Here is a 23,336-nt window from a genome sequence, read left to right as displayed (position 1 = left end):
TTTTCTGGAAATGGGGAGTGTATTTTTTTTTTTTTTTTTTTGTAGATATGTATTTGTGTGTGTGTGTGTGTGTGTAAAAAAGAAAAAAAAAATATATATAGTATATATATATATATATATATATAGTTTTTTTTTCACCTTTGGAAGAAATATAGATATATGTGTATTTGTTTATTTTTATATTTTTATTCCTCCTGTTTCGGTGGCAGCAGTGTCATCACTTCAGGAAGAGGGGAAGCAGACCTGCTGTCAGTTCACTGTGATTGATCACTGTGGAATAAATATCTGTTGCTGACCTTGTAGAAACTGATCCTGAAGATATTCACTCCAGAGACTTTTGTCCATCTGAACAAAACCACAGATATTTTAGATACAGACCTGGACAGAATTGGAGTCCAATTTTATAGAGAGAGAGTCATGAGGGGGCTTGGTTTGGGCTGGTCTTCTCTATACCCCGAGGCACTGTAAACAGTGGAAGTGCTCAAGTATTTGGCCTCTCTTGCTGGCTCCAAGCAGAGGCTCCACTGTTTCACTGATGGGACTAGATGGATGTTTCTGCTTACGGTAGTTATTGAGTATTGGAATAGATACAAATGTGTATGTGTGGGTGTGGGAACGACATCGTAGAAGGTAAAACAAACTCCTCAAGGTCAAAGGGATGGTCTATTTTGGAAAAACAAAACTTGCAGGTCTAGTGTTTCTCTGTCTGACATGTCTGCTGAAAATAATTTCAAACAGGCAAGCCAATGTGAAAGTGGCAGGTTTCCCAGGACGAGAAGGAAAAGAATTAGAAGCTTTTATTTCACTACCAGGAGATTTCCTCTGTAACTCTGCCAGTGTATAACCCCTCCTTAATTAAAGCAGTCACCAGTTTCACTGAGCTGGATATCAGAGTCTGTGACACTGGGAAATGGACTTGACGGGCTGTGCTTTCTAACGTGTCACAAAACTTTCTGACTGGTGCACTGGCATTCACTGTGCCAGGGATAAAAAGGAATTAAGCTTCTAATATTGCCATTATCAATCCCCCAGGAGTGCTAATCACTATATGTCAATGTGCAAACTAATTAGGGAGGGATTTGGCCTTGAAAACAAGTCTGCTCAAGAGCTGCCAGTGGCATGTTGAAGGAGTGGATGACACAATGTGCCTTGTCAACACTCACAACACTGCAGTGATATTGGCAATGGCAACCAGAAGTACAGAAATGACACCGAGTGCTGTGCAGGTTTCACAAATCCTCCTCAATATGTGCTGAGAATTGAAAAAATATCACTAGAGAAAACGTTTCCCAGTGTATCATGGTTTTGTTGTATTTGAAGATTCTCTGGACCTTTTTAGCATGACTAGAATTAGCTTCAAGCCAATCATTCCAAAGACGTGCATATTTGGGATAAACAATTATTAAAAGGTGGCAGTTGTGTATTGGAACGTGATCGTTTCAACTGTTTCTTTGCAAACTTTCTTTCCAATTATCTTTTTTTTTTTTTATCTATTTCAGAACTCTTATAGCAGTTTGATTAGACATCAGCTCCAGGCTTTCTCTACATTAAGGGTCTACTTTCAGACTAGTGTTGTTTCAGATGTTTTTCTCTGGAGCAAGAAGCATTTTGTTAAATACTGGAAAAAGATTTTTAATTATTTGTCAAGGGCGGCACAGTGGCTCAATAAGTATATCACTGTCACACAGCTCCAGGGTCCTAGGGTTGTGAGGTCAAAACCTGCCCCGGGTTAGTGTATAAGGAGTCGTATGAGTTCTCCCTGAGTCTGTGTGGGTTTTCTCCCAAGGTCCAAAAACATACGATGGTAAGTGGCTACTCAAACGTGTCCATGTGTGTGAGTGACTGTGTGAGTGTGTGTCACCCTGCAATGGACAGGTGACCCCCCAGGGTGTGTCTGCACCCACCGCGACCCTGAACTGGAAAAGTGATTACAGACAATTAATGAATGATGAGTTATTTGTATTTGAACGATGTACAATGAAAAATCTCTTCCCAATTTATCCCATGCTCAAAAACTCTAGTGCACTAGGGGCAGTGAACACACTCCCAGAGTGGTGGGCAGACATCCAGGGAGCCCTTGCTCAAGGGCACCCCCATCTCCAATTTTCCTGATGGTTGTGGGAATTGAACCAGCAACCTCCCAGTTCCAAGCTTGCTTCTTTAAGCTCACAATATGTAGATAAAAAAAAACGTTTCCAAGCAGTTGAAGTGTCCAAATTAATAATGGGGGCAGTAGAGCTTGTTTTCATTGAACCATTCTTTTCTGTTCTTTTTCTTAACGGATTGCTTTGGCAAAAAATCAGTATTACGCAGTTCTCCACTTTCTCCAAATGTGGTCAGTGTAGTCAATAAGGCAGCACGTGTAGCCGACAGTGACTGTCCATTGCACTCAGCTACATGGTGAAGTGTTGTTCATTTTAATATTACAGTCCTAAACCACGTCAGTAAGTCCACATTATGTGGATGTTGTTTGAGGTGTTTAAGAGACATTTTGGGCATCGGTCGTGTTTTTTACCAGCACTAGCCTCATAGCTCCAGCACTACACAAAATTAGCTCTTTTCTTTTATCAGTTCCTTTAAAAGTGAAAATCATGTTATTGTGTGACACTAATAATGAGATTCTCTCTATAAAAATTGACATTTTGTGGATATTCAGCCACGCAGTAAAACCACACAGTGAAATGATGTACTGCTTCTCTTCCTTCAAGAATTCCTTGAGTTCCACCTTTGTTTTTCCTGGTGACCTGGTGTGCATTGTAATGTACAGTTTGAGAGAAGAGTGAGCACGACAGGTTAATGACCTTAGACTTTCCACACCATTTCATTTACTCGTCTATTCAAGAGAAGAACTCCACCTTACTCCTGATTCTGCTGAATTATATATAAGTCAATGGTTGAATGATTAAAAATGCAGGGCTTTTTTCTGAGCTAATAGACGTACTCCTAGAGTGGCAAGGGTGGGATTCCCTCTCACATTCACACGGGAGAGAAAAAAAACTGTTATGATATCCATTACAGAGAACGTGAATATTGCAGGAGCAGAACAAATAATAGAGAAATGACTAATCATAGTTCAGGCAACCTGAGACGGCACTCCCCTGTTGAGTGACTGACAGGTCAGAGTATACAAGGAGCTAAGGGATAGTATAACGCTTTGGCCATTTACGAATAAAAATTGTATTATTTATGGATGCAAAGTGTTGACCTCACTTGCCGACACAGCCGAGAGAGTCCACTGGTACGTTCTGATCCTGGAAAAAAGTTACGTCTCCGCATGCTTAATTGATATCCAGTCAGCGTCTTTCTCAACTTCATTCTTCACTTGAAGGCTCTCAGCTTCTAACACACTGAGAACATTTTGCGTAATGGCACACAAAATATTGACCTAAGTGTTGTGAGAGAGCTGCTGCACCTACACTTCTTACATAGCACCATTACAGTTGCACTGGACTGGAACGTTTTAGTGGACGTATTTACTAAACCAACAAGGCCTGTAAACACAATAGTGAGATCTAAGATATAACCCACCTGAAAATGTACACTCTTGTGATATAGCTTGAGGACAAAAAAACAATTTTTTTTGGGAAGCCCAGGAGATATAGGGAGCCTAATGAATATTGAAAGGCTTCAGTGCTTCTGCACTCATTCTAAACATCCGCTCTGATATAATATGGATTCCACTGTTTGTCTAAAAGAGTCATCCATTTGTTTGTTTTTTATTTTCAGGTTTTTTTTTTTAATTACAGATGACAAGATTCTGCTAACAAACTGGAGATTTTTTCCTAGCGAACTGGCTACGTTTAGCTTTATCATTGTGGTACTTTCACTTGTTCATGCCCCAGGACTCTAGAGCTGTGATAACACCTGTTGCGCAACAGCGCTCCCCTATTTAATCCAGTTTTGTTTACTAATCTAACGGTGTGTTATTCGCGCAGTCTTTAACTTCTTTGCACACTACAGGCACTTTAACTCCATTCTTCTAATCTTTAAACCTGTTGGTCACAGGTATTATAATAATAATAGTAATAATAATAATGCATAAAAGCATATACAATAACAAAATGACATATGATAAACATAAATTATTAAAATGCTACATTAAAATAAAATTACAATAAAATAAATATAACTAAAAGAGCAAAAAAAAAAAAACACAATGATGATGATAATAATACTAATAATAAATAAAAACAATAATAATTAAAACAAATCATATACATGTAAGAAGTATTTCAATTAATTAATTTGTTTGTTGAAAAAGATGTTTTTTTTAAATGTTTCTTAAAATGTACTGAGCTTGAAAAGGTGCAGCAATGAGTTCCACAGTTTAGAAGCACAAAAGCAGAAAGAGGCTATGTCCTGTGTTGTTCCCAGGTGTCAATCACAGTATACTCCCCTTTAAAGGATCACTAGCATTTACGCGTACACATTAATGAAACCGTTTCTGTGCAATTTATATATAATGCTGTTCTTGTTTTGAATTTCTTTAAAAAAACACATCACTTTTTTGAAGAGCATGTGTCCAGTCGTTGACCTCTGAACTTTTCTTTTTCCAGAAAATTGCTGTGATCTGGCACATCCCGCACGTCTCTGGAGTCTCAGTGCGATTGTCCAGCTGCTGCTGCTGGTTTTGCAGCACAATGGTGGCTGAAGGCTGCGGAAAGCGATAGGGTTTATACTCTCAAAGAGCCGTATGAAGCACTTCCTCATTCAGCCTCATACAGATGTACAGCCTCTCACATTACCCCACAGTGCAGTCTGCAGCTCAGGGAGCGGAGAGATGATTGGCAGCTCGTTTCTCCTGTGAAGGACCATAATGGACCGGACATGCCATTTTCCTGCCACACTACAGGGCCTCCCCTTTACTTTCCTTACTTTAATTAAAAGGCAGTAGCTTTGGACATGACTGTCAGTCTCCGTCTTTAAAGCATTATTAGTATCCACGACTTTGAGGGAACTCTTTTAATGAGTGAATTTAGGTATTTATTGGAATTTTACAAACACAGCTTGCTTCATCTCCAAAGACAAGCATTAACAACAGAATGAGACCGTGTAGAGCAGCTGCACATGAGCCTAAGTGTCAGTCAAAGGCATATATTGCCCCCCAGTACTGAGCTGTGGAGCAGTTGAAATGTGTACAGTCACACAGCTCCAGGGACCTGGAGATTGTATGTTCGATTCCCACTCCGGGTGACTGTCTGTGAGAACTCATAGTCCAACTCCAGCACCTGACGTTACAAATGCTCAAAGCAATGTTCCAGCATCTAGTCAATCATTCATTCATTCATTCATTATCTGTAAGCTTATCCAGTTCAGGGTCGCGGTGGGTCCAGAGTCTACCTGGAATCATTGGGCGCAAGGCGGGACACCCTGGAGGGGGCGCCAGTCATTCACAGAGCAACACACACACTCACACCTATGGACACTTTTAAGTCGCCAGTCCACCTACCAACGTGTGTTTTTGGACTGTGGGATGAAAACCGGAGCACCCGGAAGAAACCCACGCGGACACGGGGAGAACACACCAAACACCTCACAGACAGTCACCCGGAGCGAGAATCGAACACACAACCTCCAGGTCCCTGGAGCTGTGTGACTGCGACACTACCTGCTGCGCCACCGTGCCGCCCCAATAGAGTTATGAAGGTCCAAAATTTGAGATCCAGAACTCATAGTCCAACTCCAACACCTGACATTACAAATGCTCAAAGCAATGTTCCAACATCTAGTGCACAGCCTTCATAGAGGAAGAGAGGCTGGTACTCCACCAAAGAAACTCCCTGCTGGTATTGATCATTTCAGTAGAAATAAGCTAAACAATTGTCCACATGTTTCTGCATTTATGATGTAGTTAGATGCAGCAGGGTTCCAGTCACAGAAACAAGTGTCAGGCAATAAATAGTTAAAACCAGTACCCCAGTAATGGTGCCCCAAAGCTACATAAGGTTTCAGGTGGAGCACAATTTAAATATAAAGCATTGCTTCTAATACGCTGTTCTGGCAACATTATTCTCTTTGTGAAATTTACACAACCATTAAAACAGCATTTGTTTTTATATATTTTTTTAAACTATGGTTCATTAGCTTCTATGTGTGTTTACCTACTTTACTCCTACCTTATGAGCTTCTTACCAGAGCACTGGTACAAGACATGGAGTTAAGGAATCACAATCTGTATCAGAAGAGAAACTTCTGATATTCGGATTGAGGCATCTGCTATTGTATCAGCGATAATAACATTTGGTATCCTGTTCCAAAAAATATTGATGTACCAATTATCATGCTGCTAGAAGTCCTCTTGTTAAGGACCCTTTTAGTTTTAAGGTGGTATTTTTATAAATTGGGATACGTTATTGCAGGTGGTCACAGCAAGGAAAATGGACGAGATACATTAGGCATGTCACTCATATTTCCATTGTAAAGGTGATTCGTCACTTTACTTTGGTTTGTTCAATAAGAAGTTGCAGTTTTGTATGAATTAATTAAGTTTAGGGTTGTGGTGGGTCTTTTTGTATGTAATGTTTAATTATTGTGATAAATGAATACCGTGGAATACTAGTAGCTTATTAGTTTCTATTTCTGTGGTGCGTCATTGAGTTCTTAAAGGACCAAATGACTCTGAAAGCAGTATAAATTAAAGCAAATAAAAGCATGACTGACAATTAAAACCTTTTACAGAGCTCTGATATCAGTGTTTTTCAACATGACTCTCAATGTATATTTATAGAGGGCTAGTTCAGCTATGTGTTTTAGAGTTAGCCAGAGTTAGCTCATTTTAAATGATTAGATTTAATTATATATTGTCTCTGGACACAAAAGAGATGCTAAATAAAAAAATCTCTCCCTGAGAGGGAGGCCTTAATTGTGCCCGGCTTGATTCTGTGCGCTGGACTGATTTGAGGCATGGTTGACCTCTCAGGGCTTGGTTTTGTTATCTGTGTTTGAAATATTCATAAGAGTCTTCCCTGCGTGTGTTCTGCAGTGGGCGGTTTAGGAGGTGGAGCGTGGCAGCGTGGGTAAAGCTCAGAGGTCTGATGTGAGTGGACAGCCATCAGCACTCACACGGCCAGGCTGCTTCTACTCAGCACCTAACTGGCTGCTGCGCCTCCAAAAAGCCTCGTCCCAGCACAGCCAACCAACTTTTAACACAGTTGGCCTTTTAAAGAAATGCCTTCGAATCACACAAGCCAAATTATCTGGAAAGAGACTTTAAAACATCTGTGTTTGCACTAGTTCCTCGTTTGGGGAGGGAAGTGTGAGCTGATTTGTATCTGTGGATTTGGGTTGTTTGTATTAATGATGAAAAAAGGACAGGGTCACCGTGAGACGCTCGGAGAGACAGACTTTTGCCACTCTTGTAAACAGTTCAAAGCAGCAGTGCAAGTAATTTATGTATCAGTGACTTCATATGTGAGGGGAAATGTTTGACAAAGGCAGCTTTTGGCCGACTCACAGACACACTCCCATACAGGCCCCATGCCTCCCGCCACCGAAGCCACAGATAGAGGCATGGCACCATTTCCTTTGATACTAAGTCACTCTTCAGAGATCACACACATGTGATTGTTCACCGACAGATTCGGCAGCGTGAGTCATGACAGGGAATGTTAATCTTTGGAGAAAAGGAGGCAGGAACACACGGCCGAGACCATTGTTCTAATGTCAGAACGGCTTATTTTACAATAATGTTTCAGTAAGTGTAGCCCATATACAGTGAGCACAGTTTAACAGTTAGTTTAGCCGCATGTCAGGCAGGCCGGGGGCAGTGGGTGGGGGTGGTGGGGTGATCAGTCCTGTCTGTCGGCCATTATCTGAGGATTAGTGCTGGACCTCACACCCTTTGAAGAGGCGATTCCTCCTACATCTTCTCAGGAAGTGGTCATGCTAGTGCAAACACTCACACAAAGGCTTTCACGTCTACTGTATTTAACACAGAAACAGTGTGAACAACCTTCGTAAGAAAGCACACACAAGGGCATCATGCATATTTAAAAGTTAAATATTAACTGTAAAAAAAAAAGACGTAAGGAAAGTAGCCAATCAGATCCTGAGCTTCCTTAAATAAGATGGTACTGAGAATAGAAAAAAGAGTAAAAAAAATGCAGGAGAAGAACGCCACTGCCCTCTGCTGGTAGATTTTATGAATTGACTTGATGTCGTGGGTGAGGTGTAGCCTAATGCAGGACTATTTTTACAGTTCATGGTGTATGTAAATTTACAGGGAGTATTGCAGTTACAATAATAATAAAAAAAAGGGATTTTGAAAAATGATTAAATGATTATTACTCATTATCATAAAGCAGCTTTTTCACAGACGGCGTCAGACCCTAGAATTATTGTTGTTACCTTTACACTTACAGCTTTGGGATCTTGAACTCAAGGCTGAATGAAATGAGTTGGATTATTATACAAATTATATTACCCACTTAATGAGTAAAATAGTAGTAATATCATTTAATAGCACATCGTATGTGTTATAAAGGGACGGGTATTTTCAGTAAATTTGTCACTGTCATATCAGAACCTTGTGCCTTTATTTTTATCATTTTAAACTTTTTGGCACTGTGTCAAGCTTCTCTTGGGAAATACCAGACTTCTGTCCGACAACAACAATATATACATTAACCTTATCATAGTTCTACCAAAAAATATTATTTATCAAAATGTCATTTTAAAAATATTAGATGTTTTATTAAATGATTTTTTAAAAATACTTACACTAAAAGAAATTCAGAAAACACAGTGATTTGATGTGTGTGTTTAGTGTAACTGTTTATTTATTCAACTTTTATTCGTTTAAATCAGGTGCTGCTGTAGGAAAGTTTCAGATTCGTGGAATATCTGAAGTGCACTGACGGGTCAATCCTATGTTGCTATGAATTTGTTTGTGTAACCTGGTGAACCGATCTTCTCATTGTCTTTCATGAATACATTTTTAAATACAGTTTTCACTGTATTTACGCAGACTGCCAAGATTAATGGTTTTATATAAACAGACAGTTTCTGCTTTGTCTCTGGACCAACCGTGACCCTGATCACAATAAAGCAGTTACAGAAAATGAATTCATGAACATAAACATCCTTTATGTAGAAAGCATTCATTTTTCAGGGTCAGGGAAAAAAAAAAGCAGAAAACATAATAATTCCAAAATTCTACAGAGGGCTCAGGAACTAAATACAACATCAGAACTTCTCCTTCGTTTTGAGAGACATGCCTTTCTCAAAATCTGCAGGAAAACTTTTGCAATCCTCAATATTTTTGAAAGATCACGGCTCCTCTGTGGACTGTCCATTGTTTTGAGGACACCAGGAGACTTCTTTTGTTTGCTTTTTATTATTTTTTTTTTCTTCCCTGTAACAATTTCTTAATAATCAAACATCCTTTCAGACCCAAGTGCCTGGGTTATCTTCTCACACTGGAAGAATGGACAGAAAACCCTGTTGATTTTTTCAGCACAGGAGCAAGAGTGGAACTTGATTTTTCTCAGGTATCTGCTATTTTTTCCAGGTGACAGGAGAAATGTGGTAGGAGTGTCATGTTCTCGTGAATTTGAAGAATTTTCAGCTTTAGAAACTGGAGTCATTTCGTTTGGCTTTATTCTGTGGGAAATATCTCCTAAATATCTTTTTACTAAATGGCTATTTTGACTGGAAGAATGTGTGAGAGAGAGAGAGAGAGAGAGAGAGAGAGAGAGAGGCAGGGAGAGACAAATAACAAGAAATGAAAACAATGACAAATGAATGGTAAATCTTTTACATTTGTTTACATTTTTTTCCATTTCTAAATCTATAGGAAAATATGCTACTTTTAAAATGCGAAGCTCAAATTTGGGCAAATATGACAAATGTGTTCAACTCTGATGTGATAAAGCACCTTGAATAAACTGCAGTCAGTCGGCAAGTGTTCTGTACAGCTGTTTAATATGCCGTTTCCCTGAGGATGTCTGACTGGTAACAAGACTTCTTTATACAGGCAGCAGTCTGGACTGAGCGCCCTGCTCCCTCCCTCACTCCCCCTTTATCAGTTCAACACTGTACTCTCTCTCTCTGTCTCTGAAATGACTGGAATGCTACCACTGCCCTGATAAAGTGTTGAAATATTGCTGCGTTTAAAGCATGTGCCTAATGTGATTCAGTTACCAAATCATTTGTTTCATAATACTGTCTTATAAGGCACAGACTTGTGAGACAGCAAGGCACCAAGTTTTCAGACACAGCGCCCCTCTCTCTCTCTCTCTCTCTCTCTCTCTCTCTCTCTCTCTCTCTCTCTCTCTTTCTCTCTCCCCCCTCCCTTTGGAAAGCTGAGGCACTAAAGTTAAACATTGGTTTTTCCGGCTGTGAGCAAAATATTAACATTAATAATAAACTCATGCAATACATTTAGAGCCAAGTATTCCTCATGAAGTTGTATTCCACAATAGAGCTCAGCTATTTTTTTCTGTATGTTATTGCATAACTCTTTAACAAACAACATGTTTCTTAAATCTATGGCATTAATTAATAACACATTTAGAAACCTGAATTAAATATGCAGTGATGTGTACTTCATAGACTGTTGAGTGTATACGTGTGTGTGTTTTGGGTTGGGATGGTGGGGGGGTGGCACTAACTGATGAATAGGCCGGTCTGTGTGCTCTGAAGGCTGGAGGCAGGAGAGAGAGAGAGTGAGAGAGAAAAAGAGAGAGAGAGAGAAAGAGTGAGTGTATGAAAGGGCCGTTCAGCAACAGTGTAGGCCTCAGTGTGGTCAGAGCAGTCCAGAGGGTGCGGCACATCCTGCGAGTTCAGGACACACACGGGGAGCCTTGTGTCCTGCTGCCTGGCCTTAGTGCACAACGTGGCCTTATGGGAGCCTGCAGTGGAGTACACTCACTGAAGAGCACTAGTGAATGACTTAAAGAAAACAAGTGTGGAAAAGAAAATCAGAGCACTGGAAATGTTTGACTTCACTGGACTGTCCATTTCCATACTGCATGTGTTAATGTTCCAGTGCTCTATGCAAAGTAAAGCTGCAGCTATAGTTTAGGGATGTAGCATGTGTTCCTTGTTGTATGGTGTGAGGGTCAAACAAGGGTAAAGGTTGTAACCTTGTCCCACTAGACAAAACAGGGGGTGGGGGTCTCTGGTCTTGTTGTGATATAAAACTCCACAAATGTCAGCGTTTTCTCTTTTAAAAACTATGAAAACACTTCTATTATCTTAGTTTAATGTAGATTTACTCTATTAAGACTCTTTTCTTAATAACAGTCATAAAACAAAGCTAACAGTACACTGATATCTCTAGGTAGCTAGTTAATTTCCAGGTCCACCTTAAATGACATATCAATTTCATTCTAGCACTGGAGGCTACTGCAACATTTAAGGTGGAACTGGAAGGTTTCACAAAATAGCTGTGGAATAATGTGCTGAATTCAGGCTCTCATCACAGAAGAGTTAGAAGTGTTTGAGAATATGTGATTGTCGAACAATTCTGAACCTTTATGTTGCTCTAAACTAACCGAAATTCCAGCAGTGCTCCTCTGATATCACTGCAAACTGGTGCAGAGCTGCCTACAGAGCATAATGAAGTAATGAGATAATTAGGAACTATCATTTCTGGTGTAAAATATAATTATCATTTTTAATGGAGTTTACCTTAATCAAATGCTTTTAAAAAATTAGCCTGAAACATACAGAAACAAACTGGACAGGGTTCTGTTTCATTTAAATAGTGCCTTCATTGTGCTCAGTGAACACTGCCCACGTTAAATCCCTCATGTTTCTTCTGAATGCTTCCTCTCCCATAGGGCCACATGTTGAGGTCATATGTTAAACATAACTGTTACAAAATGTTAACATTCTGCCCATGGCCAGTAAAACTAAGATATGAAATCATCAAACACAATAAGACCTTTGTTACAACCGTCACTGCCATTTTTAATTTTATAATTAGACAATGTAGATTGTCTATAGTCACAGTTTGGAGTAGAAAGCGCACAACAAAAAGACTAAAAACAACTGCATGTACTTCCCATGCACGTGCACATACAGACAGTCACACACACACACACACACACACACACACCAACAGTTTGAAAGCAGCACATACAATGACTTAATCATTCATTATCTTGATTAGCAAACTCCACCGAAATCCCTTTGTCTAGTTAAAGCTGAACGATGTAATAGGAGCTGAAGGCACTAGAGTAAGATCTGTTTTCCAGTGTGCTACATATCTGCTTATGTCAGTTTTGGTGTTTAGCAACAAGATGCACAACAACAAATGTGATAAAATAACCTATGATAAATTAAATAGTTTTTCTTCAAGCAAGCTAACGGACCTGTTCATTAGTGTCTGTTCACTGTCAACAAACTTATACCCAAACAGATGCATAGCTGGTCCACACACTTCTTGCACAACTTGAGCCAGTTTGAAGGGTATACTGTAGCGCCACTTTTCCACATGTTCGGATGAGTTCTTCTGTGTGGAGTACACTCCACTAGTAACCTCTGAAGTATGAGTGTTCTTAAGGATCCAGTCCCTTGCTTGTGAGGTGAAGGGGATCCCGGTAAACCTGTACATATCTGCTGCTTTCTGCATGGGATATCTGGCAATGTCCTCATAGCGCACTAGCATGTAGCGGTTCTCCAGCCAGTTTGGCCGGCTCAAGCCCAGTTCGGCAGACATGCGGATTTGATTACAGTTCCCTTGGAGTCGTTTCACTTCCTCGTCTTCTATGGGCACCTCTCCATTCGCAGCCCAGCTCTTCCAGGTTTGGTACTTATTGGAGAAGGCCACCATCCTAGAGGCCAGAATGGCACGAGGGTCCCTCACCAACTGTATGACCTTGATGTCCAGTCTAGGGTCCTCCACTAGTAAGCGAAGTGTCTCCAGCTGCCGGACCCTTACCGTTTTGATAGCTCTGTACTCCTTGCGCATACAGGCCTCCGATGCTAAGGTCAGGTTAAGGGGCCCGCAGCGACGAGTCTTGCAGCGATATCGTTCAAACACATTCTTTACCACTGGTGTGCAGACCTGCTCCTCACACAGCGCCATGCTGGACTCTCTGCGGAACAGACCGGGGGTCACATGCTCATGAGGAGGTGGACTGATGAAACGTTCCAGCAGGGAGAAGTCGCACAAAAAGAGGCTCAGCAGCACATCCCTGTAGGCCAAGGACGAAACCGTGGCATTGGGGATGCCCATGTCCTCCGACAACATCCTCTCCACATGCCACAGCGGCTCAAAGAGGTAGAACATGTTAGATCCCAACTGGTTGAAGAATTCTCCAACAAAGGAGGATCCAGTGCGTGTGGCAGCCAACAAAAGAATGTGCTTATGACCGTAGTCATCTCCATCAAAGAACATTGTAGCATTCTCCTCACCATCGTACTCCATGACCACCGGTGCACTGGAGCCATTGTAATATGGCGGAGGCTCTTGGGTCTGTGTTGTCTGTTTGAGTGTGAGCTTTTCAGAGACCCTGTGAGAGGCAGAAATACAAAAGTTAAAGGACTCCTCTGCTAAGAGCAAACTCCAACCAAGAAGAACAGCTGGATTTTCAGGGTTCACAGAGTGCAAAGCATCCCATTGCTTAAGGGCAAGGCCACCCTGTACCCTCAGCTTGGATTTATCCGCTGCCCCTGTCCGAGTTTGAGAGTCCCTCAGGGTACAGGGGGCTTTATCTATGGTAGCGTGAGCCAACCCGCCCCCCCAACCCCAAGACACTGCGCTTACTTTTGAACAGTGTATTACATTATCATCAAAACAAATTAATATGAGCGCATCAAAGAACTCACCTTGATATAATATTGTTTTCCTTTTCAATGATGACAAGCGCCACAATGCAGATGACAAGGATTGTATATTTATTCCTCATTCTTCAGCTGAACTTGGTTCAAGACAGTGGAGAGGAAATTCCTCCAGAGTCTCCAGGAACAGCTCTTACTGTTGCCAATCCAGAGATGCTGACTCAAACAGCATTCAAGTTCATCTCAGGTCAGGACATGACGCAGAGTTGACCTGCAGTAAAGAAAACGTAATAGACTCTTGAAATTCTACTCAGCCTTGGTACAATTTAACAGGAGAGAATACAGCTGACAGGAAGTGCATAAAATCTGCTTCCCTGCTGTTCAGATATATGTGGTGAATCACTACAGACAGTGGAACATTCAAGACCATTTAGCACAGCGAAGAGAGCCAGCACACTCAGACAACCCCAGCTTTGTCCGTCTAATCCCAAAAACAGCTACCACTGTCATCACCTGCCCACTCATAGCAGTGAGGAACTGAAATGCCTTCAGAGAACACAATGTCTCATTCTTATTTAAGAGCTATAACTGAGTATATTTAACAGTGCAAATGTAGCATTTCCCTGTATAAGAACTTTGTCCTCAAGAACTAAACTTGTGGTCCATGAAAGAAGCTGCAAAATAATATTCTCTGTTGCTGTATACAGTCTGTTTGTAGAATAATTATTGCATCTTTTGACAGATATTTACTTGTTACATCTAAAAGCCACTTAATTAGATTTCATCTGATTTTCCCCAATGAAGCAGGAAATATATAGTTTCTGAAAAAAACATTTCTAAACGTGCTCATTATTTCAAATATTAGGCTTGTTCTTTAAACTTGCAAAAAAGCTCTTACTGAAGGTGTTTATTAACCACTGTTTTTGAAGTTTGCCAAGGCAAAGACTCTGGTGACTGCTTTTAAAAACTCACTGAAGTATCCTTTCAGCAAAGGTTCAAGACCCCCAGATTCCAGTGTTTATTTGCTCTCTTGTGTGGGGGATGGGTTTGAGCTGAACTTTCAGTATGTACCCAGTTTCAAAGACACACTATTTTACAACATTTTAAGATGCTCAGGTGTTAATATTTACTGGAAATGTGTAAAATATTGCATGAAACTGCATTAGTGGCAGTAAAAATTAACTATATACACACACACACACACACACACACACATATATATATATATCCTGACTCTTATTCAGGCCTGCCATTAATTTCACTTCTTACAGGAGATGGGCAACCAGGCTGGGCTGCTCTGCAGGTAGAATATCATACTCTGTTTATGATGATTCTTTTTACATATTGCGGTTAGAAATAATGACAAACAGTGGAATTTTTAAAAGAAGTCTTGTAACAGACTTGATATGACATACTTAACTAATGGCCTGTAAACACCTGATACACTGTGTCACTACAAAACACAATAGAAAGATGAGACACATCATTATCACAATACGTTTTCAAAAGAAAATCCTTTTAAATGGTATGCAAATCATGCAACAGTCAAATTAAATTCATTGTCTCCCTCTCTCTGCTCTCGCTAAAACAGTGGTGTATACGTGACTCTCTGTCAATATATTTTTCAGATGCTTCAATACCAAACAGTCAGTGACATGAAATATACGTTCAGTGACATGCAATGCAGGAAGAATCTTTCCACTATTTGGGTCCATCAAGTAAGTAAATTATCTGCACAAAGCGTATCATTTAGGAAAAGACACAATTTTCAGGCCGTCAGTGAATGATAGTTTGCACTGTAAGTAAATATAAACCAATTATGTGAGCTTATTATGCCATAGCCATCAAACTGTCAGCAGCGGAGGCTGAGCTGAGATCTTTACATATTCAAAGCTCAGTGAAGCGTTTGACAAATCTGATGATCTGCTGAAGCAGAAACGGACATCACTCTGTTTATCATCCCCATACAAATTACATTAATGGCTGCTCTCACAGTCTGAAAGTGGCACCACGTGTAGAAGAGGAGACTGAGAAACACAGCGATTCTGTTATTTACATAAGCATGCTTCATTATAACTGGATTAAAAAGGACCTCACAATAAGCTCGCTTCTTCTGGAAATGTAACGTTTTACAACAGTCTTTCACGATTTTCCTAGCTTCTTGTACAAAGTGGTCAAGAGGTCAATAAGTTTGTTCAAACAGTGGGACAGCACTTTGTTAAGGTTGTTTTTTTCCTGTTATTCTGAAATAATTTAGTGCTATTTTATGTCAAGGAACATGACACACAGGGAGGAAGCTGGAATCAGTATCAGAGAGGTGAGCTGTGTGAGTCTAGGGAGCGTGTTTCAGCTCTGTGTTTTTGTCTTGTTTCATTACTGAGTGCTTTGCGGTTCAGCAGTGCGTGATGGCGCCTCCTGGGAGACAGGCGCTGTTTAGAGGGAGTTCTCTTGTGAGATAAATCCACTATCACTAGTGACAGGCTCGCTGGTGCTGCCTGCATCCATGGGCTGCAGCTGTGGCAGGGGAGGGCCACGGTGGAGGCAGGATAAAGGGATGGCAGGCATGCTAGACAGCCACATGTACACTGAGATAGACTGATTTATTTCTGCTGGATGTGGGATGTTTATTGCTAGTATTGAGCATAATAAGCTTAGATCCTTTCTGAATTACAGTCAGCAAGTGTTTCATTGACATACTGAGCACATTTGAAGCACTGTAGTGTATGGTCCTATTGCTCAACATTAGTAATGGAGTAATGTAAGAATGAGGTGGGAATGATGACATATTTAATTATGGTTTTGCTAGAGTGACTCAGTACATTGGAATAAAGCTTGATTTTGGTTGAATGTTGCAACTGGGAGCTTGGCCGTACCCTATGTGTTGAGAAATACCATGCCTCATCTGTGAGATCTTTGTGTGTTGGCTGCAGGGCTGCACAATATATCTTTCCTTAATCTTTACTGCAGCATCAGCATTTTCACTACACATCCTAAAGAAATCAATATGCAAATTCATTTCTACATTCCAGTGACTGAATGTTTTATTGTGTGTTATGAGTATTTGGACATTTAGGCAGACATGCATATTCACATGATCAAACAAAAATATTTAACTGATAGGGAAAAAAAGATCTATATATAATACAGCCCTTGTTACAGCATTTATTCATGTATTTGAATATACTGGAAGTTACTCTACAGTTGTAATATGTAGCAATATATTTACAGTGCATTTTGTGCAGTCATGAGAAAAGAAATTGAACTCCAACATCATTTATTGTTTCATATATATCCTGTGTGCTCCTGGAGTGATGGGTAACTCCATTTGGAAATAATGACTTGGAATTTTTTATCAGTTCTATAAACCTTAAATAATTATAGATTTTTTTAGAAATAAAATAATCTGATTAGTATTTTGAGAAAATACACTAGTGCTAGAAATTGTAGAATTAAAGTACTATTGTAGAATTAAAAGACACTGCCAAAACTTGGTGGGCTTCAATACAAAACCCTAAGATATCAAAATGTGTCTGGTCCCCAAAATTAACTCTGTATATTTTGGGGGAATTAATCATTAATCATTAAACACCAGTAAGCTTCACTGCACTGATATCATATTGAAATAGTCTAGTGCATTATCAGTTCATCACATTATTATGTTATTAGACAAAATATACATAAAACATAAAAACCAATAACCATGTTTTTTTTAAATCCAATATCATTCTTTTGATTATTTTAACAGCTGTGCAGTTGCCTGTATCAAGCCCAGGACACACAGAATAAAGGCTGTGAAACAATGTGAAAATCTTAATAAAATCATTAGACTCATAAAATTCAGAACATAGCCACACGTATGCAGCTCATAGACATTCGCTGTAGTCACTGTATTACTAAATACAAATCATCCCTTACAACACTTTTTCATGCAAGGCCAGTCCCGCTTCCTCATGTCTGGCCAACGCTAATTCCCTAAGTTTGGAATTGTTCTTTACACAGGCGGAGAATGTGCAGCAGTCTAAACAAGACAGCATTAAATCTTTGAGTCACACAAAAGTTATGATCCACTCTATCCCAGATTAGCATGAAGAAAACACTGAGTTTCCATCTGAAGAATTAGCCATGGACCACAGAGGTTTTAAAAGGGTTCCAAAGTTCCAAAATTTACAATTTGTGCTTTTTTTAACTGTGACAAAAGTCTATCAGTTGTTTGATGTGAAGTGTCAGATTTGTTCACAGTGGTACTGAAGGGAACCGGACGTCCAACAAAGTTTAAACCTCTAAAATCCACATTCCAATAAGTTCTTATAGGAATGAGCTGGTTACACCACCAAAAAGAACTCTTCTATCATATTCACCAGTATATTAATCAGTGTTTTATATACATTTCAGAGCGTAGTTGTGGAGCAGACGGTCGGTTTGGACATTACAGACATTAGTCCCTAAATATCACTGGAATATCAGTGGAAGGAGAATGTAGAATGCATTTTTTTTTACTTCAAACCATAACTCAGTGCTTTGCGTCTCAGTGACTGAACCAGACAAAATAAGTAAACGGGAATTCCCCTTTAAATCTCTAAAACACGAGAGGACATTGCTATTGGTGTCTGTAACATAGCCAAAGAGAGACAGGCTGAAAGGCTTGGTGATTAAAAGCAGCACTGTTACTTTCTGGAGCAGTTGTCTGAAGGTAATACCGCTGTAAAGCCGTAGTTTATCGTGTTTGTTTGTGCCGTGAACAAAATAGAAGTTACCTTTCTCCTGCTTTTGCTTTACGCGCTCCCGCGTGGGTGCAGTCGCGCGCCCGGCAGCATCTGGCTCGCGCTGCACAGTCCGCCGCGTAGACGTGGAAAAACTCCTCACGCTCAGCCGGAGGAGTTCAACCTCAAAACACCGATTTATCCGAGTGCGCCCCTTCGCTCTGACGAAGCGCCTGAGAAGAAGCTCGCTGATTTGGCTCTAAATGACAATTCATGAGGTAATGTTTGATACAGACTCATAAAGTGCTGAAACACTGTTTCCAAACATGGACAACAGTCCAGCGCTTCACCAAGCCCCACGCGGTCAGATTGTCCAGCCCAGTTGTCGGAAACTACATTATCTCCATCTGTGTGTAATAAAACTCCTAAAACCGTAAATGACCGCTTGCTTCTGCATCGCACCCTTTTTTTTCTTGGTGCTCTCAGTTTGGGAAACCCCTGGAAACGCCGTCACGTGATCCCAGTCCCCCCAACCCCCTGCCACCCCCACTGCTCACAAGAGTACTTCTGTTTCAGGAATGCCTCACCAGTCACTATACATACATTAGTGTGATTACAGGGGGACAGGAGCGAAAGCTGATACTGTGAAGGATGCATGTTCTACATCACTGCATAGTGCCCTGGATGAACAACAGGCTTCATGGAACACCAACAATAACAAAACTCTCTACAAGGTTAGTACTGTGTACCTCAGCAGTTGGGGATTTTTTCATGGGGGTTGATAGTTTGTTTTCTAAGACACTGCTGACTCTAAATCATGTGGATACCTTCCATTAGCATATTCATATTGAGTCAAATGTAACATTTTCTAACATAACATTACAGCTTCTAAAAGTATTCAGAGTCCTAGATTATATATAACATTAAAATTATAGATGTTTATCATTTACACGTAAACATTTGCTTGACAATGGTTTTAAACAGCTCCCAGTTCAAAAATAGAGACAAATCCATACAGAATTTACTTAAAATGATTTATATAATTGTCCATTGATATTCAGCCCTGCTCTGTTCTGCTCAAACACACTCCAACAAGTCACAAGGGGGCTTCGGAAAGAGCTGATTAGTTCCATTAAGGGTGTGCTAAAGAAGCATTAAAATATACAGAGCAGGGACACTGTTGAAACAGTCTGGCTTCTTATTCGACAGCTTCAAATTTACATTTTCTGTTCCACCTTACACCATGTAGAAATCAGAGCTGTATGCAAAATGTTGTACTGGCATTCAGCAGAAAGAGGTATTTTATTGATTTGTGAAGTGAAAAGTGGTTAACACGACCTGCTAACAATTTTATATGTTAATGGGAAGTATTTTCTTATCTAATTTACTAAATCAAGAGCAGTGTTTGATGAAAAGAACACCATGCCACTGGAGCGGATCTGTAAGGGGATGTGTGGCTTTCTGGGGTTGTGACCTCAGGTCATGATCTGTGAGGAGTTTGGTGTGTTTTCCCTGTGTCTGCATTGGTTTACTCCAGGTGCTTTAGTTTCTTCCCACAATCTAAAAGCAAATGCTGGTAGGGGCATTGGCTGTATGAAACTGACAACCCATATAATCATCCATTATCTGTAAGCGCTTATCCAGGTGAGGATCGCGGTGGGTCCAGAGCCTACCTGGAATCATTGAGCACAAGGCAGGAATACACCCTGGAGGGGGCGCCAGTCCTTCACAGGGCAACACAGACACACACACACACATTCACTCACACCTACGGACACTTTTGAGTCGGCAATCCACCTACCAACGTGTGTTTTTGGACTGTGGGAGGAAACTGGAGCACCCGGAGGAAACCCACGCGGACACAGGGAGAACACACCAACTCCTCACAGACAGTCACCCGGAGCAGGACTCGAACCCACAACCTCCAGGCCGAGCTGTGTGACTACGTGCTGCGCCACCATGCCGCCCCACAACCCATATAATCATACCGAATATGAAGGCGCTAGAAACATTTGGCAAGGAACTATTGAGCAAATAAAAATATTAAAAAGAAAACAAAGGCTAGCTTCAAAAATTAGTTTAATCTGCAGTATTCGTCAAAAGGAGTGTTACTCTACTGATTTAGTAGGGTGTCCAAACTTCTGCATATACCACATTTTTCTTAATTTTTATTAAATGAAGCCATGCATTGATAATTGCAGGCAAATGTTGTTTTTCAATATCTGAAAGTTTGAATTTACACATTTTCTCTTCTGAAATTATTATTTCATACAGCTGTACTTTGCAAAATTGGGGGTGGAATGGAAACTGTGACAAAGAAAGTTCTAAATGGCAAGTCAGCATCAGCATCATTGGGTTCTAGCACCCTCAGCATCTTCTCAAATGTGCCCCTTTGGCATCACTGAAAATCATTGTAAACTGTGGACTACCGTTGATGTCCACTTGAGGGCATTAATGGACAGCGTTACCGTAAGCTCCAATAATATATTACACAGATACAGTTCTTTGGCCCTTAAATATAGTTTTTATTTTTTAGAAAATTACATTTTTTTTTAGAAATTTCAAGTCATTTTATCATTGAAAAAACATACCATATATAAAACAAATGTGATTAGTTATGATAAGGTGCAATTGTATCAGTTATTTTTGATAAATAATTTTTGACATCATTTGACACCCCTACTTCAAAATAATTTCACTGTCTCAAAATAGTGACTTTACCTGAGAAGGAAAAACATTTTAACTTTCAATGGAAGTCAAAGATTTTATTCAAAGTAAATTAGGAGCATTGCTCTTGATGTATTTATTATGAAATGTTCACAAAATGTGAAGGACACCTACTGTGTTCAAATGATGTAGTAAACTAAAAATCAGCAGAAATGGAAATATATGCTTTTAACTGGACAGTGACAATATGGATCTGTTCTGTCTGCACAGCTGGAAACCAAACCCTTGTGGAGAGACAGTAAATTTACTTTCAGTAAATAAAAGAAGCTTTATCAGCGTTAATATTGTGATGCTTCAGATTCAGTCTCTTGAGTGGACATATGCTTATCCTGTATGTCCACAAACTGTGACCTTATTAAGGCATGTCTGGATTTCCAGAGAAACATGGGAAATGAAGATTTTATTAATGTCTGATTTTTTTATTTTTTTTTTTGGCATGTTAATCTGTATCTGATTTCTACATTTCATAACTGTTCCACAGCCTTAGCCAAAGTCTCCTCCATAAGCTCTTCTTTTTCAATCTGCCCAAATTCAGGCTGAAGTTCATGTAAGTATGTTGCAAGTGAACACTCTCAATTTGTAGAAATATTGCACATGTTTAAGTTTGACAGAAACGTGTGATTTGTTTCATTTTTCTTTAATTAAGCCAGAAAATGCTGTGTTATACCAGTTTTGAAGGTAATAATAATAGATTTAGCAGTTAATCTCATGTTAATGATAACAGAATTGTAGAGGTAATACTACTACTACTACTACTACTACTACTAATAATAATAATAATAATAATAATTTGATTAAAATGGTCATTTTATTTTCTCTTACATCTAAATTCATTTTGGGTCAAAATGTCATTCATCTTGGGAACACTGAGCTTTGTTCTAAGTGAATCCATTTAATTCTTTCATGAGATTGTTTCAGCTATGTATTATTTTATATTAGTTACAGGACACTGTCAAGTGAGACACCAATATCTAAGAATACCTATAAAATAGACAAATGTGTCTTTGATAGAATTATACTCTTTATTATCCACAGTATCTGTGTATCTGTAAAAATGTAAGTTACATGCCAAAGTGTCTTAACTTGTACACAATGATGTGACATTGCTCATTATGCCTGTGAAATATTGAATTAAATTCTATTTATTAGATTATGCTGTTGTGGCAATAAATCAAGAATCTGAATTCATCTCCCTCTTTACAGGTGACTGAGTGTCTCTACAAATATGAGTCTTACTACTGGGGGAATATGTTTTCAGTTGTATCTGCTGGACTGCCGTTTCCTTGCTGTAAATGGTGATTTGCCTCTGGTTTATTTGTCCCAGTAGACTGGCTCTGAGCACTGCGAGATGATGAAGGATTACACTGGGTTAATCTGCTTGCCTGCCATCTGCCTGCTCCATGCAAATTAAACCTGAAAGCAGAGCTACAGTCACAAATGTTGATTGAGGTAAATTGGCAGGTGTGCCTTTTTTTTCATTTGCATAGTTGCTTGGTCATAGGTGCATATTAGAAAACGGCATGTTCTGAAGTTCTGAATTAACTGCTTTTACTTTTGTAAAACATGTGTGTTATAACAAATATGTAGTCAACTGATATATTTTGAAAGTATTTTTTTTCTTCTTACTTTAGCCTGGATAGCTGAAACATACAAGTGGTACCTTTAAGTGGTAGTTAAAGGGGCATTCTGGAGTTTGTTTTTATTATTAATATTACTGTTATTATTATTAATTAGTCTTAGCTTCACTACTGTGTGCACTATGTGTGTACTCCTGAGCATAACCACAAAATCCACATGGTACTGCGACTTTTTCCTGAATAATTTATTGGTAAACTGACCAGAGGAGATGGTCCCCCTGGTGAGTCCCTCCCCTTGGATGGAGTTTTTCCTTGCCACTGTTGCCTTGGATTGCTCTCCTCTGGTTGTGTTTAATGTGTTTAACTATTGTCCTTCTACTGAATTTCAGTAAAGCTGCTTTCTTAAAAGCATGGTACAGAAAGTTTGATTTGAGGGTAAAATACAGAAAGTGTCAGTGTCTTTTACAGAACAGAAAAACTCCAGTAAGGCACTAACACTGCTCCACCTTCCAGTAACTAGGGGCGTTATACCACTCTCACAGGCATTTGGTACTGAGCATGATGTCAGGCTAATGTTGCAGTTTATTTTCCTGCAGAAATAGAC

General features: G+C 39.7%; 1 protein-coding gene across 1 annotated transcript; it reads right to left on the bottom strand.

The window, feature by feature from the left end:
• Window positions 1-12,128: 12,128 nt before the first annotated feature.
• chst3a (carbohydrate (chondroitin 6) sulfotransferase 3a) lies at window positions 12,129-18,614 on the bottom strand. The gene is made up of 3 exons (XM_066680041.1): window positions 18,483-18,614; window positions 13,777-13,999; window positions 12,129-13,460 (listed from the first exon to the last, which is right to left on the bottom strand). The coding sequence occupies exons 2-3, from the start codon at window positions 13,854-13,856 to the stop codon at window positions 12,275-12,277; spliced, it is 1,266 nt and encodes a 421-aa protein (XP_066536138.1). The 5' UTR covers window positions 13,857-13,999; window positions 18,483-18,614; the 3' UTR covers window positions 12,129-12,274.
• Between the last annotated feature and the right edge of the window lie 4,722 nt (window positions 18,615-23,336).

The sequence above is a fragment of the Hoplias malabaricus genome, chromosome 8 (assembly GCF_029633855.1).
Source record: "Hoplias malabaricus isolate fHopMal1 chromosome 8, fHopMal1.hap1, whole genome shotgun sequence".
Taxonomy (NCBI): Eukaryota; Metazoa; Chordata; class Actinopteri; order Characiformes; family Erythrinidae; genus Hoplias; species Hoplias malabaricus.
Note: the sequence above shows the minus strand (reverse complement) of the source record. Positions and strands in the feature narration are given on the sequence as shown.